The 15408-nt window shown below is 55.0% G+C and overlaps 1 protein-coding gene across 1 annotated transcript; it reads right to left on the bottom strand.

Moving 5' to 3' along the window:
• Window positions 1-5653: 5653 nt before the first annotated feature.
• On the bottom strand, window positions 5654-10488 carry BOLA1 (bolA family member 1). Its single transcript, XM_038382956.2, has 2 exons — window positions 10208-10488; window positions 5654-7779 (listed from the first exon to the last, which is right to left on the bottom strand). Exon 2 carries the CDS (start codon window positions 7752-7754, stop codon window positions 7320-7322), a length of 435 nt encoding a protein of 144 aa, XP_038238884.1. The 5' UTR covers window positions 7755-7779; window positions 10208-10488; the 3' UTR covers window positions 5654-7319.
• Window positions 10489-15408: the final 4920 nt, after the last annotated feature.

Raw genomic sequence — 15408 nt, 5'->3', positions numbered from 1 at the left:
GCATGTGTCGACATAGCCAACCTAGCTGTGAGCTCGCTCGTTGAATAACAATAGCAATAAAGCTGCAGCACCTGGGGCTGTACAAACCCACTCAGCTCCCGGACTGTGCTCTAGCCTTCACTGCTATCAGTGCTCCAGTTAGCAGAAGTGGGCCTGTCTATCCACGCTGCAGTCATACCGCCACAGGGAATGTAGACATCCACTAAGTGACTTGCCCATGGTCACATAGGGAATCTGTGGCAGAGGTAGGAATTTAACCTAGTTCAGGATCCCTAGCCCACCTAGTACTCTAACCACTGAGCTATCCTTCCTTTACTTCTCTGGCAGCATGAAAGGGCATGTTTCTTCCATTAACAAAGCTTAATTAAACAAAAGTGTCATCATTTATTACAAGCTAAGGATTTGCCCTGGAGAATCAGGGCCGCTGGCCAGGTGGAGGGTGGCATCAGTTTGAGAGTGATTTTTCATCTCGTGCAAAATGCTACGTGGACACACTTCAGTTTAAACTATGCTTATTTGGGTTTAGCTTAGGATAATTGAGAACAGGGTTAACGTAAACTGAACTAGCAGTATCCACACAAGGGTTTGTAGCACTTTAAGAACCAACTTACTTTAAACCCGTGCAGCTGCTATGTAAGAGCTAGGTATTGTTATTATCCTGGGTGTAGACAAGGCCAGGAGCCTCTGGGCCATTCGTCAGTGCCTCGTGCCTTGCATCATCATATACAGCTGGGTAAAAGGAATGCATAGTGCCACTGTTCTGATGTGGTGGCACCGCACACCCATTTCGTCACTTGCACAGTGGGTGCGCACCATTCCCTAGTGAGAAAAGTGGTGATTTGCACTAAGTGGCTGCACAAGGTGAAAGGCAATGAGTGAATCAGCCCCTGGGCCTCCCATGGTGGCTGATAGCTGGGGGGATCAGAGAAAGGACATGCATCAAGCACCTGCATGTAATGGGACAGAGAATTTCCTTCCTGACCCATGCAGCAATCATAGCTCCAGTTCTGAAGCATGACAGTTGATAGATGTTATTTTAGCAGCTAACCACAAGGTGACAAGATCTTGCTGGGTAGCCAGTCCCTTTAATAAAGGTACCAAAAGGCCAAGCACTATAGTAGGACAAAGGCCCCACCTACGAGGAGGCTCAGATCAATCTACTGGTCCCAACTACGTTGATTTTTCCACCCCACTGTGAATGGGGCTAGACTGGATTATGACCACATTGTAACCTGACCCAGAAGGGAGCATGAGTGTTGCCCACACAAGCTCATTTTAAAGGGCTGGTGTAGATGGGAGATTAGAAAACTTGTCAGCTAGGCTGCAGCATCAGGACCACCAATGCAACCTGCTCCAGTGAGGAAGGGCTGCATGGCCCAGTTGATCATCAATGTCTCCCTATCCTAACCAGGCTGTGTTTGCCTCCCTCCTATCGGATCAGCAGGCGTGCTCGACTCATGGCTGCCTTAGTAACGAAGGGGACTGATTTTTAGAAAGGGAGGGGATAAATGTCACAAACATTTTGAAAATGGTCACTTCCCCTCTTGCCCTCCGCCCCAAAAAAACTAGACCAAACTTAAGTCCTTCCCCAGCTCTTCTGCAGGGTCAGCCTGCTGGCTTTGGGCTCCCTATAAGTCACCAGCACCCCAGTCTTCTGAGGTCAGCAGAAACTCCCTGTCTTCCCCACAAACCCTGCTGCGATGGCTCATGCACAACCCTGCCTGCTGGGCGCCTCGCCGGCATTTGGGAGCAGGAGTGGCGGCACCCCCGGGTGAGCACAGCCCAAGCCACACATGATGTAGGAAAAAGCACAACTCCGAACACAGTCTCCCCTGCTGCCACTCAGAGCTGCCGCTTCCACCTCTCACCCTCCAACGATGCCCCTCGACCCCGACCCCCGGTTCCTCATTCCCAGCTAACCCCCAGAGCTACACCAAGGCAAAGCTGAAGTAACCCAGGGCAGAACTGGGTCCCTAGGAAGCCAGAAGATACAGATTAGGAGCCTGATTCTCCTTTCCACCGTGGTTACCTTTGCGCCATAAAGGAGCCTTAGCTCAACTGAGCATCAGGCCTGTATCAGGAACAGCAGCTGCATCACCCGGCCTGGAGTCTGATCTTGCTTATGCCAATGGAAATGTGACAACTCCAGTGGACGTGCTCTGGGAGGCAGCTCATTTCAACAGCAGCAACGCTCCTCCATTGGAGGAACATCAATTGGTGGACCCTGCTGGTGCCTGCTCCATGCGAGCCACGCTGGTCCAGTCACTGATGGTGTGTTTTGAAAGGCGGAGGGAAGGGGTGGGTACATAGAACAGGTCAAACAGGACCGACAGAAAGCTCTGAAATGTACCGATCGCCCAGGGCAACCCTTACTTGACCCTTACATCCTGTTGTTCGGCGGGTCAGATGCACACAACCCCAACCGCCAAATGCCAAATATTTTTCGACTTTTTAAAAAAAATTTGTTCATTTCCTCTCAATCAACTAAACCGATGCAGCAGTCCCAGCTGATGGGAAGTGCGAAGGTTAGGGCAGCACAGGTGTGTTTGGGAGGAGAGACATTTGGTCCAGGTGGAGAGGTTTGCAAGCAGTGCTTTGGGGGAAGGGAAGGTGGGTTTTTTCAGAGCCCACAATTGGATTTCCCTCTTTCCTTCTGCGGAGCAGATTGTGGGGTTCCCAGAGCACATTTTAAACAAGCAGCTAAAGTCTTAAAACCAGCAGCTGTTGGGAAAGCACAAAGGTACCTGCACCAAGCTGGGACAAGACCAACCCAAAACCAGCCAGGCTTCCCCTTACACTGGAGCCCAAATCCCCCCCTCACATGTCTTTGGGAATACCTGGAAAGAAACAGCTGCTGAGTCTCAACCACATGCCCCCACCCCCTTGCCGACCAGCATCTTCACTTCGGCCAGACTGATGCATCTTGACAAAGGGACAAGATGTTTTTTGGGGGGGAGGCTCTGTATAATGAGAGGTGAGCTAGAACCGGGTAAAAGCACAATCATAGAATCGTGGGACTGGAAGGGACCTCGAGAGGTCGCCTAATCCAGTCCCCTGCACTCGTAGCAGGACTAAGTATTATCTAGACCATCCCGGACAGGGGTTTGTCCAACCTGCTCTCAAAAATCTCCAATGACGGAGATTCCACAACTTCCCTGGGAAATTTATTCCAGTGCTTCACCACCCTGACAGTTAGGAAGTTTTTCCTAATGTCCAACCTAAACTTCCCTTGCTGCAATTTAAGCCCATGATCATACATCACCCCTTAACCCTGCTTAGGTGCAGCCTACCCCAGCGGCTGGGCTAGTACCCAGAGGGCTTCTTAAAAGGACAAAAGCACATGGGAAGCAAAGAGCTGCAGTCACAACGTGCGTTCCTGTAGCGGGAAGGCCAGACTTTCAGCCCTAGGTCTGCCCATGATGGGACTGCGTGTCCCCACCTGGCTTGTTGCCCCCAGCAATGATCAGTCACAAGGGCAGACACAGCATTTTTTCCCTCCCACAGTCCCTTAGTTTAGGGGCTCTCCTGCCATTCTTGGGCAGGCCGTTGATTCAGACGTTTAGCTGCATGAAAAACGGTCTTCCTGCCCTGTGAATGTGGTGGAGCATTTAAAGTTTTTGCCCCTCCAGCTCACGTGGGAACAAAAGGTCGAAATGGCAAAGAATCGCACAGCCAAGCCCTGACGCCGTTCGCCAACTGAAATGTTTTTGTTGCGCTACTTTCTGTCTGTGTCCTTTCTCCTCGGCCTTTTTTTCTTTTTCAAACCTTGTTTTCGGTTTAACAAGCTGAAATGTCCAACCCAAGAGGCAGGGCAAATGGGAACATGTCACTTACAAAGCATTGAGGGAAGGGCTTCGATGGTGTTTAAACGTTTCCCTCCACCCTGTTCTGAGTCGGGCGAGTTGCCAAACCCAACCTCCTTTCGGCTTCGACAAATCGGCGGGCAGTGATGAAAAACGATGCATCACAAAATTCCCCGCAGAGGGCACTGCAAAGCCCTGCGGTCTCACATCTTAACGTGCATGACTGTGCCCAGGTACAGGCCAGATTAACGCCGCAGTTGGCCAAGGCATCGTCCTCCGCCCCACGCAATTACACCATGCTCCCCACAGGCTGGGAGGCTCCAAATCCTCTGGCCTCCAGGCTGTGGCAAGCATTTCGTGAGCACAATCTTCGGAAGTGCCCTCACACGGAGTTCACCACACAGGAAACCCCTTCCAAACCAAGCACTCGGGGCGATCCTAGATTTCATTGTCTCATCTGACTTCCTGCATAGCATGGGGCAGAGAAACCCCTCAGTCAAGGATTCTCCAGGACTTGAGGCTGAGCTGAGTCAGATCTTTTGGTGAGACATCCAGTGCTGATGTACTCTGCCATAGCCCTATCTCGATTTTTAAGGCAAAATGCCCACGGGGAAGATCTGCCTGCACAGAGCATGCAAGGGAGCCTTGTAGATCTTACATTGCCCCTCGCACAAGAGCATTCGGATGGGGTAGCGTTTTTGACACCCAATCTGTCCTGTTGGACAGGCTGCCTTCGCTGCAAAAACTGCTCTGGTTTCACATCTCCGGGGAAGTCCTGGTGGATGAAGCCACAGGTAGTTTGTTTTACCCTGATGTAGCTAATCAAGGTCAGCACTACACCCTCCACCTGGAAGGTTTCCCTGCTAGCTGCCTCATCTCCTCTTGGGTTTTGCATCAAGATGCAACAAATTACTTGTTTTTGGCAGTAAATAGCGTGCGAGCCAGTGCAATGGGTCCGCACAACGTGCATCAGTGCTGATTTGAATTCAGCAACTCTCTCCGCCCCCCTCAAAAATCCAACACCCCAAAATAAAACCTCCCCCATCAGCTTTACACCCTGGGCTGTTGTAACTAATCCCGTGCAGAAAGGATCCTTCACTGATAGCAAGCAGATCCAGAGCTGGTTCCACGCGACCTGCGCCAGCCCTAACCAATCAAACAGCGCAACTCATCCTGTTTTTCTAAGTACCCGTCTCTCTCGCTCTTTCGATTCTTCAGTGTAGCTGGTCTTTCTAAGAGAACATGCGTAGTACTGTCCGTATGCAACCCTGTGCTGTGGTGTAGTTTGTAGATGTTTGTAAAGAACCACAAAAATGTACAAAAAACCCCCCCTCCCCTCCAAAAATCAAGCAAACTAATAATTCAGCTGTGGTCTTTGGTTTGTCCATTTTGTATAAAACAGAGTGATTAGATATGACAGTTATTTTAAATGTCATGCTGGGAAAAAAAATCAACTAAAAATATATAAGGTGCTGGGAATGGGGGAAAAAAAGGCCGTGTCGGGTTTGTTTGGCTGGAAAAGGCCATTGCGCCCCCTGCTGGCTCAGTGACCGTTTTTTCCAGCGCTATGAACGACTATTCCACAAAAATCAATGTAAAAAGATTAAAAGCTGAAAAAAACCCAGCTGCCTCGGAGTCTGGTTTGGGCTGGGGGGTGGTTTTAGGGGTGCTGGGAAATAAATGGGTTTGTGCCCCTTTTCATTTGCACACAGGGTGTGTACAGACTGGGGGGAGCGGGACAGATCTTATGAAAATGGCCAGCAGGAAATATAATGCAAGATGATTCATCCCGCCTGTGTTTCCACTCGTGGGACTGAGAGCAGAATCTCCCCAGTTCTTCAGAGTTGCAGTCATGGACAAATCATTTTTATTTCCTAATCAGATTCAGCTAGCGACCCGGCCAAGAAAAACATCCTCCAACAGTCCCAAAGGAGAAAGATAACGAGAGCTTCAAAACTTCCCAGGCCCTGTAACGTCCGGGAGCCTTCCAGCCACGTATCTGAGCCAACTGACGAAGAGTGAACATTCCAAACCGCAAACACACAGTCCAGACCTCGCTCATTTTGTCACCAGCGTCCCTGCTTACGCTAAGCCTTGCCCTAAGAGTTATGAGGAAAACCCAACTGGGCAGCTACAGATCTGCTATCTGCCTGGATTTTAGCTCCAAATTGAGTTTTTATTGGGGAGGGTGTAAAAAATACCAAAGAGACTCAAGATCAGGATAACTTTGAGATCAAACAAACATCCCTATGAAGTCTGGGGTGGGGTGGGGGAGTTTCCGGCCCCAACCGTGTTTTGAATGTTTCCCCTGTGTTGTTTTTAACCCCAACATCCCAGCTTTGTGCTAGTACAGGAGAAGTAGAGGGCAAAAGTGACACTCTCCAACTGGCAGGGGGATGGACACACTCATGGTCACAAAACTGATCAGTCTATTTTCCATGGCCCCAAGCTGAACGCATTGCAAAATAAAGCAGAAATGATGAAAAGTAACATTGAAACGAAGCAGAAATGATGAAGATTCTTTCAACCTCTGATTTCCGTTTTCCTCTGTGCAGCTGCTAATCCCAGCTAAATATTAATTATCACCATTATTCATCTGCCGCCTGTCTGGATGCACAGTTCATAGCTGATGGCAGAAACGACTTCCCTCTCATTGGCCTTACAGATATTTTAGTAGCCCAGCAGAGCCAGCACAAGCCAAAGGGCTTCTACGAGTCTTGCAGGGCCAGCCCAGAGACAGGGTGGGGGCGAGAGTTTATTCTGGCTCAAACATCCTCCACAGAACTATTAATTGTGTTCCAATGACAGTCCCAAATTGCATTCTCGGTCATGAGGGGCAGGGTCTGCTCTGCAGAATTCTTGTCGCTGCGGACGATGCGCATGGTGAAAGAAAAACAAACCAGCAGGTCTCAGTTTCCCAAGTGAAATAAAGATTTTGCAGCTGCAAACTCAACCTGGGTCAACCAAATCCAGAGACACAATGTCACTGCTTTCCAGTGTGAAACCATTCTTTGCTCAGTCAAGAGCTTTATTAACAACACAAGGAATTCCCCCCCCCCCCCGCACTTTAAATGCATGACACTGAGCTTTTTAAAGCCACTGGAGAGATTTCGGGCACCCAGTCTCCATTAAAAATCAGGCTTCGCAAATCTCACCCAGCTTTCCAGACACAATTACCATGAACACATGTGTTAGCACCCGTTGGGAGCCTGGTCTGCCAGCCCGACCCTCCTGCTACCATGAAAGCTGAGGAGCCAGGGATATTTCCCATGACCAACCAAAAAACTGATAACCCGCGGCCAAGTGCTAGGGGCAGGCAGAGTCTGGGGCTGACCCTGGTGGACTCTTGGCATTGGTGGTGCAACCCCAGCCTGTGAATGTCTCCACTTCCAGCACTAGGCAGCTTTGCAAGGCTCTGGATGTGGTCACAATGTGAGCATCAGGGTCACCCCGGGGAGTGAGCCAACACAACCCAATCCCGCCCCCCCCTGCCCCCCCCAGCACTGTCCCTTAGGGTCACCCCTGACTGCCCAGTTTGGTTGCCATCTGCGGGTCATGCTTGGATCCCCCGAGGCAGCCTGGACTCTGGCTCACACTCTGGTTCTCTTCCCACTGCTGGGGGGTCTTGGCTTGGATGGAGAGGGCATGGACGGGCCCGGCCAGTTCCGCCTGGAGGATCTCATTCACCAGCCGGTGGCGCTGGAGCAGGGGCAGGCCAGCAAAGCGCGGGCTGGCGATCACCACCTTGAAGTGGGTCTCGGAGCCCCGGGGCACAGCGTGCATGGAGCTCTCGTTGAGCACCTCCAGGTGCACCGGCTGCAGGGCCTGCAGGAGCTTGGTGCGAATGGACGACTCCACTGGCTTCTCCTCCATGGCGGGACCAGCTGTCAAGTACCCAAAGCTGGGGGCTGGCCGAGGGAGGGCTTGGCGAAGGAGGCGGGCGGAGAGCATCCGGAGGGGGGACAGCGCCCCAAGGCTGCAACACAGAGAGGGGGGAGGGACAGACTGAGACAACATCCCCTGGTACAGCATCAGCTGCCTGCTGATTTGGAGGGTAAGGGTCAGCTGTGCATGGGGAGGGCAGAGCCTGCTATCAGGAGGGGGAGCACATGGTGCAAGAGAACGCAGGGGGGCATGAAGGGTGAGCATGACGACAGCCTGGGATTTGAATTTGGGGGGGCAGGGAGACATTTCATGCAGGGCAGGGGGAGAACCTAGGAGAGGAGGCTGCATGCAGGGTGGGGGAGATCCCAGGTTTGCCTGGAGGGAGAGGGAGCCTGGGTTTGCAACTGGGGGGCGTGATTTGCATGCTGGAGGGGATGATCCTGAGTCTACATGGTAGGGAGATCCTGGGTTTGCGTGGCTGGGGGGGGATCCTGGGTTTGCATGGCCCTGGGGGGGATCCTGAGTTTACGTGGCCCCGGGGGGGGGATCCTGAGTTTGCGTGGCCCGGGGGGGTGGGATCCTGAGTTTGTGTGGCTGCCAGGGGGGGCTGGATCCTGAGTTTGCATGGCTGGGGGGGGGGGGTTGGATCCTGGGTTTGTGTGGCTGTGGGGGGGGTTGGATCCTGGGTTTGCGTGGCTGCGGGGGGGGTTGGATCCCGGGTTTGCGTGGCTGCGGGGGGGGTAGGATCCCGGGTTTGCGTGGCTGCGGGGGGGGGTAGGATCCCGGGTTTGCGTGGCTGCGGGGGGGGGTAGGATCCCGGGTTTGCGTGGCTGCGGGGGGGGTAGGATCCCGGGTTTGCGTGGCTGCAGGGGGGGGTAGGATCCCGGGTTTGCGTGGCTGCAGGGGGGGGTAGGATCCCGGGTTTGCGTGGCTGCAGGGGGGGGTAGGATCCCGGGTTTGCGTGGCTGCAGGGGGGGGTAGGATCCCGGGTTTGCGTGGCTGCAGGGGGGGTAGGATCCCGGGTTTGCGTGGCTGCGGGGAGGGTAGGATCCCGGGTTTGCGTGGCTGCGGGGAGGGTAGGATCCCGGGTTTGCGTGGCTGCGGGGAGGGTAGGATCCCGGGTTTGCGTGGCTGCGGGGAGGGTAGGATCCCGGGTTTGCGTGGCTGGGGGGGGTAGGATCCCGGGTTTGCGTGGCTGCGGGGGGGTAGGATCCCGGGTTTGCGTGGCTGGGGGGGGGGTAGGATCCCGGGTTTGCGTGGCTGCAGGGGGGGGTAGGATCCCGGGTTTGCGTGGCTGCGGGGGGGTAGGATCCCGGGTTTGCGTGGCTGCGGGGGGGGTAGGATCCCGGGTTTGCGTGGCTGCGGGGGGGGGTAGGATCCCGGGTTTGCGTGGCTGCGGGGGTTGGATCCTGGATCTGCGTGGCTGGGGGGGTTGGATCCTGGGTCTGCGTGGCTGTGGGGGTTGGATCCTGGGTCTGCGTGGCTGGGGGGGGACCTGTTTGCGTGGCTGCGGGGGGGTAGAATCTGGGTCTGCGTGGCTGCTGGGGGGGGGGTAGGATCCCGGGTTTGCGTGGCTGCTGGGGGGGTTGGATTCCGGGTTTGCGTGGCTGCTGGGGGGATCCTGTTTGCGTGGCTGCGGGGGGGGGCAGGATCCCGGGTTTGCGTGGCTGGGGGGGGAAGGGTGTTGGATCCTGGGTTTGCGTGGCTTCGGGGGGGCAGGATCCTGGGTTTGCATGGCTGGGGGGGGATCCTGAGTTTGCTTGGCTGCGGGGGGGGGTTGGATCCCGGGTTTGCGTGGCTGGGGGGGGTAGGACCCTGGGTTTGCATGGCTGGGGGGGGAGAGGTGTTGGATCCTGGGTTTGCGTGGCTGCGGGGGGGCAGGATCCTGGGTTTGCGTGGCTGGGGGGGATCCTGAGTTTGCGTGGCTGCGGGGGGGGTAGGATCCTGGGTTTGCGTGGCTGCGGGGGGGGTAGGATCCTGGGTTTGCGTGACTGGGGGGGGATCCCGGGTTTGCGTGGCTGGGGGGGGGTAGGACCCTGGGTTTGCATGGCTGGGGGGGGAGAGGTGTTGGATCCTGGGTTTGCGTGGCTGCGGGGGGGCAGGATCCTGGGTTTGCGTGGCTGGGGGGGATCCTGAGTTTGCGTGGCTGCGGGGGGGGGTAGGATCCTGGGTTTGCGTGGCTGCGGGGGGGGGTAGGATCCTGGGTTTGCGTGACTGGGGGGGGATCCCGGGTTTGCGTGGCTGGGGGGGGGTAGGACCCTGGGTTTGCATGGCTGGGGGGGGAGAGGTGTTGGATCCTGGGTTTGCGTGGCTGCGGGGGGGCAGGATCCTGGGTTTGCGTGGCTGGGGGGGATCCTGAGTTTGCGTGGCTGCGGGGGGGGGGTAGGATCCTGGGTTTGCGTGGCTGCGGGGGGGATCCCGGGTTTGCGTGGTTGCGGGGGGGGGAAGGGTTGTAATGGGGCGGGGCTACCCCAGCTCCCAGGCTTGGCTCATCCTCAGCATCCCCCGCCTCCCCCAACCTGGGCTTCTCCGCAGGGACCCGCCGCCGCTCCCGTCCTCAGGCCTCCAGCCACCTTCCTGCGGCCCCAGCCTCCCTGCACTCGCGGGCAGGACTTTGCATCCTGGGAAATGTAGTTCCCTCCCCTCCAGAACATGGGCTGAAGCGCGAGAGGGAACTACAACTCCCAGGAGGCCTTTCCCCAGCCCGCCTGCATTTCTCCCCCACCTATTCCCCAGGGGCACTCTGGGAATTGTAGTTCTGTCAGCAACCTGCTCAGGGCACCCTCTGCTCCATTGACCCCAGTGGGGCCCCAAAGCTGGAACAATCCATCCCAGGCTGCTCTGGCTGACACCCCTGCATCCTGGGTGTCCCTGGGGAAAGGATGGAGCCATGCCTGGTTGCTGACCCCATAAGAACGGCCATACTGGGTCAGACCAAAGGTCCACCTAGCCCAGTATCTGCGACAGTGGCCAATGCCAGGTGCCCCAGAGGGAATGAACGAACAGGTGATCATCAAGTGATCCCCCCCTTGGCCTCAGCCTCCCCCGGGCACCGTGCCAGGATGAATTGCTCCATCTGTCTAGAGTTGGGTTACATTTTTCCTATAAAACTTGGGTGGGGGGCAAAAATGCAGATTAGTCAATGCTGGAACATTTCAAGCATTAGTGCCAGCTTTGCCAAATTGTTTATGATGGGGGGGGGAGGGCCTAAAAAGTCCTGAAACAAATCAAAATGTTTCATTTTGGTGTTTTCTGAACAAAGCGTTGTGGTTTTTGTTTTGTTTTTTTAACTTTTTGTCTCGAACTTTCCTTTAATCGTATTTTTAAAACAATCAGAAACATTTAAAAATGCTCAGAATTGAAATTTTTCGTTTTGGGTCAAAGGAAACGTTTTGTTTGACCCCAAATGATTTTTTTTTAAACTTTCTGATTCACTGAAAAATTTCAAAAAATGTGATTTCTTTTCTTTTTTCTTTTCTTTTCTTTTCTTTTTTTTGCCTCTGATTTTTCGGAAATTGCCAGTGACCTGAACAATGCGTGATGGGCAAAGCTCTCCCTCTGATGCTGAGGGAAGGATGCTGCCATTCCGATCTGGTAGCAGATTACACACACTTTGCATGGGCATAAAAAATACCCACAAGGGATGATGGCCAAAGAGTTCCTAAGAGGTGCCCGTGTCCTGCTCTCCTGTCTGAGCTGTAGTCTAACATCTCCCCACTGGGAGGAGCCATAGCCCACAAGTTTTACTTCAAGTCACAACTCGCCCAAGCTTTAGAGGTGCTCTGCAGGACACGGACCCACCTAAGAGCGAGGGAGGGTTGAGCTAAATGGATCAGAACCAGGCGACACGTTGCTGCTTTGCAACCCTGCTCCCGGGAGAAACTGGGTGATTCATCTGTCTGAAATTAAAAGCTATTTTAGTTTTTGCTGCTAAAGGATCTGCCGGGTTTCTGCAAAGTTCCGACTCGCTCCACTGAAGGCATCAAAGCCAATGGGCCTGATTCTCATTTACTGTCCAGTCCCTCAAAGGTATAAGCGCCTCGCTCCCATTTAAATCAATGGGCCTCAGGCCTCTTTAGACCTCTTGGCCAACGCAAAGGGAAAGGGCCTACGTGTAACTGAAGCTGATGCTGTGCCTGTTTACACGAGCCCAGGCAATCCAGATCCAGCGACCCACAAAGTCCAGGGAACTTCCAGTTTGGCTCCCACTTCTGCAGCTCGACCTCAGTAAGAGGGTGAAGCAAACAGCTCAGGTTCCCTGCAATCTGGATCCGATCTTTGCATTGCAGGCTTATTTCAGAGCAAGGCAAGCGAATGCAAACTGCATTGAACTGCTTTGAAGTGCCGGGTGCATGGGGGCCAGATTCGGGGAGGGTGCTCGTTTGCAATGAGCCTTCCCTAACACAGAGTTCCCTGCGCACACTGACTCTCCACCTGTCTACCAAACCCCAACCACCACCACCACCAGGCCTTGACAACTCACAGGCCGGGTGGCAATTGACGAGGGCCATCTGCCTCCTGGATCGGGCCCTCCTGATGGTTCTTGGCCAGGCCCCTTTGGACTCAGGGGAACTGATTGATGGGAAGCAAAGACCAGGCATGCAACACCCTCCATCCCCTGCCTCTCAGTGAAAGACTCTAATCACCTTTAATTATGAGCTAGCTTAGGTCCAGGGCAGTCGGCATCGTCTGGCATATCTCACAGGGCCTTGTGTGCAGGTCAGTCCCTTGACCCAGGGACAGGAGGGGAAAGTAACATGAGCCTGATACCAGGTGTGTGCCAGAGGGGCGAGGACCGGTCCCATCGGAGCTCCCTCTCCCTCCCCTTGTTCTTCATTACTTGTGATGAATTAATCAGCTCGCCCTCTGCCACCTCCAGCGAGTGCATGTTACAGGTCCCACTCCAGGTCTAACCGGCAGCTGAAGTGCGCCTGTTACAGCCTCTGCTAGTGCTCTCTGGCCATTTGTCCTTTTAGCTTTGGGGATCCCTAGTTCAGTCCCTGCTCTGCCACTGCAGAGATGAGAGAAGGTGCAGACCCGTAGCGAATGGGAGAGCAGTGCCTGTTGCTGGCTTGCTGGCAGCCTTCCGATGACTGGTCTCTTTCATTGCCTGCTGCTCCCTGCCATTCCCCTACTTCCCCCGCCCCCCACCCCCAGTGCCCCTCACGTGGCTAAAAGGGCCTTGTCAGGCAAGGAAGAAACATGCGGCTGTCACTGGGCCACAGTGCACTGACAGATTAGTGGGAAATCGGGCGTGCTCCTGGAATCGGCTGGGTTAGGGTTGGATGTTCCATGTGATCCAATCTAGCTCATCCCTATCAGGTACCACCCCAGGATCCTTCCCTATACTCTATTCCACTAATGCATTTTTCAGTCTGATTTTAATTCCTTCCCACTCTCTCGCCCCCTCTGTGGGGCCCATTCCTGGTGGGGCAGTGAAGTAATAACAGCACCTATCTCTTTAACAACACTTTTCATCTGGAGATCTCAAAGGGCTTTTCCAAGGCGGGCCATGTCGTTATCTCTGTTTTACAAATTGGGAAACTGAGGCACGGGGCGGTGACGTGACTTGCCCAAGGTTGCGCAGCAGGCCAGAGTCAGAGCCAGGAAGAGCCCCTGGGTCTCCTGGCTTGCAGGCCAGTGCGCTATCCCCTAGGCCAGGTCTGAGCAGGTGGCAGGGTGGATTCTTCAGTCCTTCCCGCACAGAGTGAACTCCGGTGGGCATCAGGCGCAGCCTCATTCAACAAGGTGTGAATGATCCCCAGGAGGGCTGACCAATGGAGTTGGGCAGGGGAGAATGGACTGATCAGCAGGCTTTGGGCTCCCCACTCCTGCAGAAGGGTCCAGGGAGCGTTCACGGCTGTTGGCTTGGAAGCCCCTGCATGAAGGAATGTGTCCACCTGCCAGCCAGAGCTCAGCCTTGCAGTCAGCAGATGTTGGGCATGTTCTGGTCAAGTGAGTCAAGACAAGAAGGTGACAGAAGATGAGAAAAGGAAGAGGGAAGGGAGGATGTGTGCGCGTGGGGTTGCCAGCGTCTGTGCATGAGTGTCACTTGGTGGGTCATGGCACAAAGGGTGTGTGTGTGCATATGCACACACGTGTGTGCCCACCTCTGTCTTCTGTACCGGATGAGTGTGTGCATAAGTGTACATAGGCATGCGTGAGTGTGTGAGTGTACCTGGGTGTGCACACAGCGTGGCCATCCTTGAGCACGCCAGGTGTGTGAATGTGCCCTTTGCACATGCCTGTGTATTTGCACGTGTCTGTGCATTGGGCATGCTTGTCAGCATGTACATGTTGGCCCTCTGGCCGGCAGGTTACAGCAGAGGTGACTACGTAGGTATCTGCACAAGCATGCTTGGGAGGGGTAGGGGGGTGCACTGAGTGTGTAAGTCAGGCACCGCTTCCCTCCCCCCAGCCCCGTTGCCTTTGCAGCAGGCTGACCAGCTCGGCGATGGGGGCGGGGAGCAGGACCTTTGAAAACCCCTCGACCTCTGCTGGGAGCGGGGCCTTTTCATCCGGGCCCCTAAATGGAGAGGCCTTTTCCACACTCGCATTGTAGCCCGGGCTCCCTACTGCACCTGCCATTCAAAGCCCCGGAGGGGTCCAGGCAGCCTCAAACAGGCCCATTCTTCCCCTGGATTAGCAGCCAGCGGCATGTGAGCCCATCCCGCCCCGCTCTTGTTTGGGCTGCGTGGCCACGGGCTGGGAGCACAAAGCCCCAGCAGGGCAGGGGCCGGGTCTTTTACTAAGTGACTTTGGGATTAAGGGGTGAGTTAAAAGGCCCTTTAGGGAGAAAGCCGCCCAGGCTGCCCTGTGGGCAAACAACGGGCCCCAGGGAGCGTCTGGCAGGGCAGGGGGCTTCCCGCACTGGATCGGGGCATGGATCAGGCCAGTCAGGTCTCCTCTCTCCCTGCTGTGACTGATGGAACCGCTGAGCCTCACCTCCCCTGCCCTCAACCCTATGCTCCATATTGGACCCCTGAGCCCTCCCCAACCTGTTGCACACAACTCACTGCACTGGACTGGACCAATGCACCCCCCACCAATCTATTGCATTGGATCAGACCAAAGAGTGACCCCCGCCACTGCAGTGAATTGGACCAACAAGCCCCTGCAACCCACTGCACTTCATCAGGCTAATGAGCCTCTCCCCCAGCACACTGCACGGGATCAGACCCATGAACACCTCTCCCAATCCACTGCATTGGATCATAGCAATGAGTTCCCCCCCCCCACACTGTATTGGAGTGGGCCAATGAATGCCCCTCAACCCACTGCACTGGATCGGACCAATGAGCCCCTCCCCCAAGCCCACTGCACTGGATCGGACCAATGAGCCCCTCTCACAACCCATGGCACTGGATCAAACCAATGAGCCCCTCTCCCAACCCACTGCACTGGATCAGCCCAATGAGCCCCTCCCACAACCCATGGCACTGGATCAAACCAATGAGCCCCTCTCCCAACCCAATGCACTGCACATAACTGGGATCAACATCTCTGCTCTCAGGTGCTTCTCTGCAGGGAATCCTGGAGCTGTGCGAAGTTCATTCCTCCTCAGTTTTCTCCTCTCTCACGCCTCTGTTTTCCTTCCCATTTAACTTCCTGCCCAAGGAAGGAGGAGAGAAGCCAAGACCTGAGCTGTCTCTTAGTTTTGTGTTTGTCCAGCCCCTAGCACCTCAGGGTCCTGTCCCACGTCCCTTCCTGGAGGGAGAGG

The sequence above is a fragment of the Dermochelys coriacea genome, chromosome 24 (genome assembly GCF_009764565.3).
Source record: "Dermochelys coriacea isolate rDerCor1 chromosome 24, rDerCor1.pri.v4, whole genome shotgun sequence".
In the NCBI taxonomy this organism is placed as follows: Eukaryota; Metazoa; Chordata; order Testudines; family Dermochelyidae; genus Dermochelys; species Dermochelys coriacea.
The sequence above is the reverse complement of the archived record's forward strand: the minus strand, read 5'-3'. Positions and strand labels throughout refer to the sequence as shown.

Excerpts from the sequence above, each read along its gene's own strand:
- BOLA1 (XM_038382956.2), bottom strand. The coding sequence starts at position 7,754 with ATGCTCTCCGCCCGCCTCCTTCGCCAAGCCCTCCCTCGGCCAGCCCCC.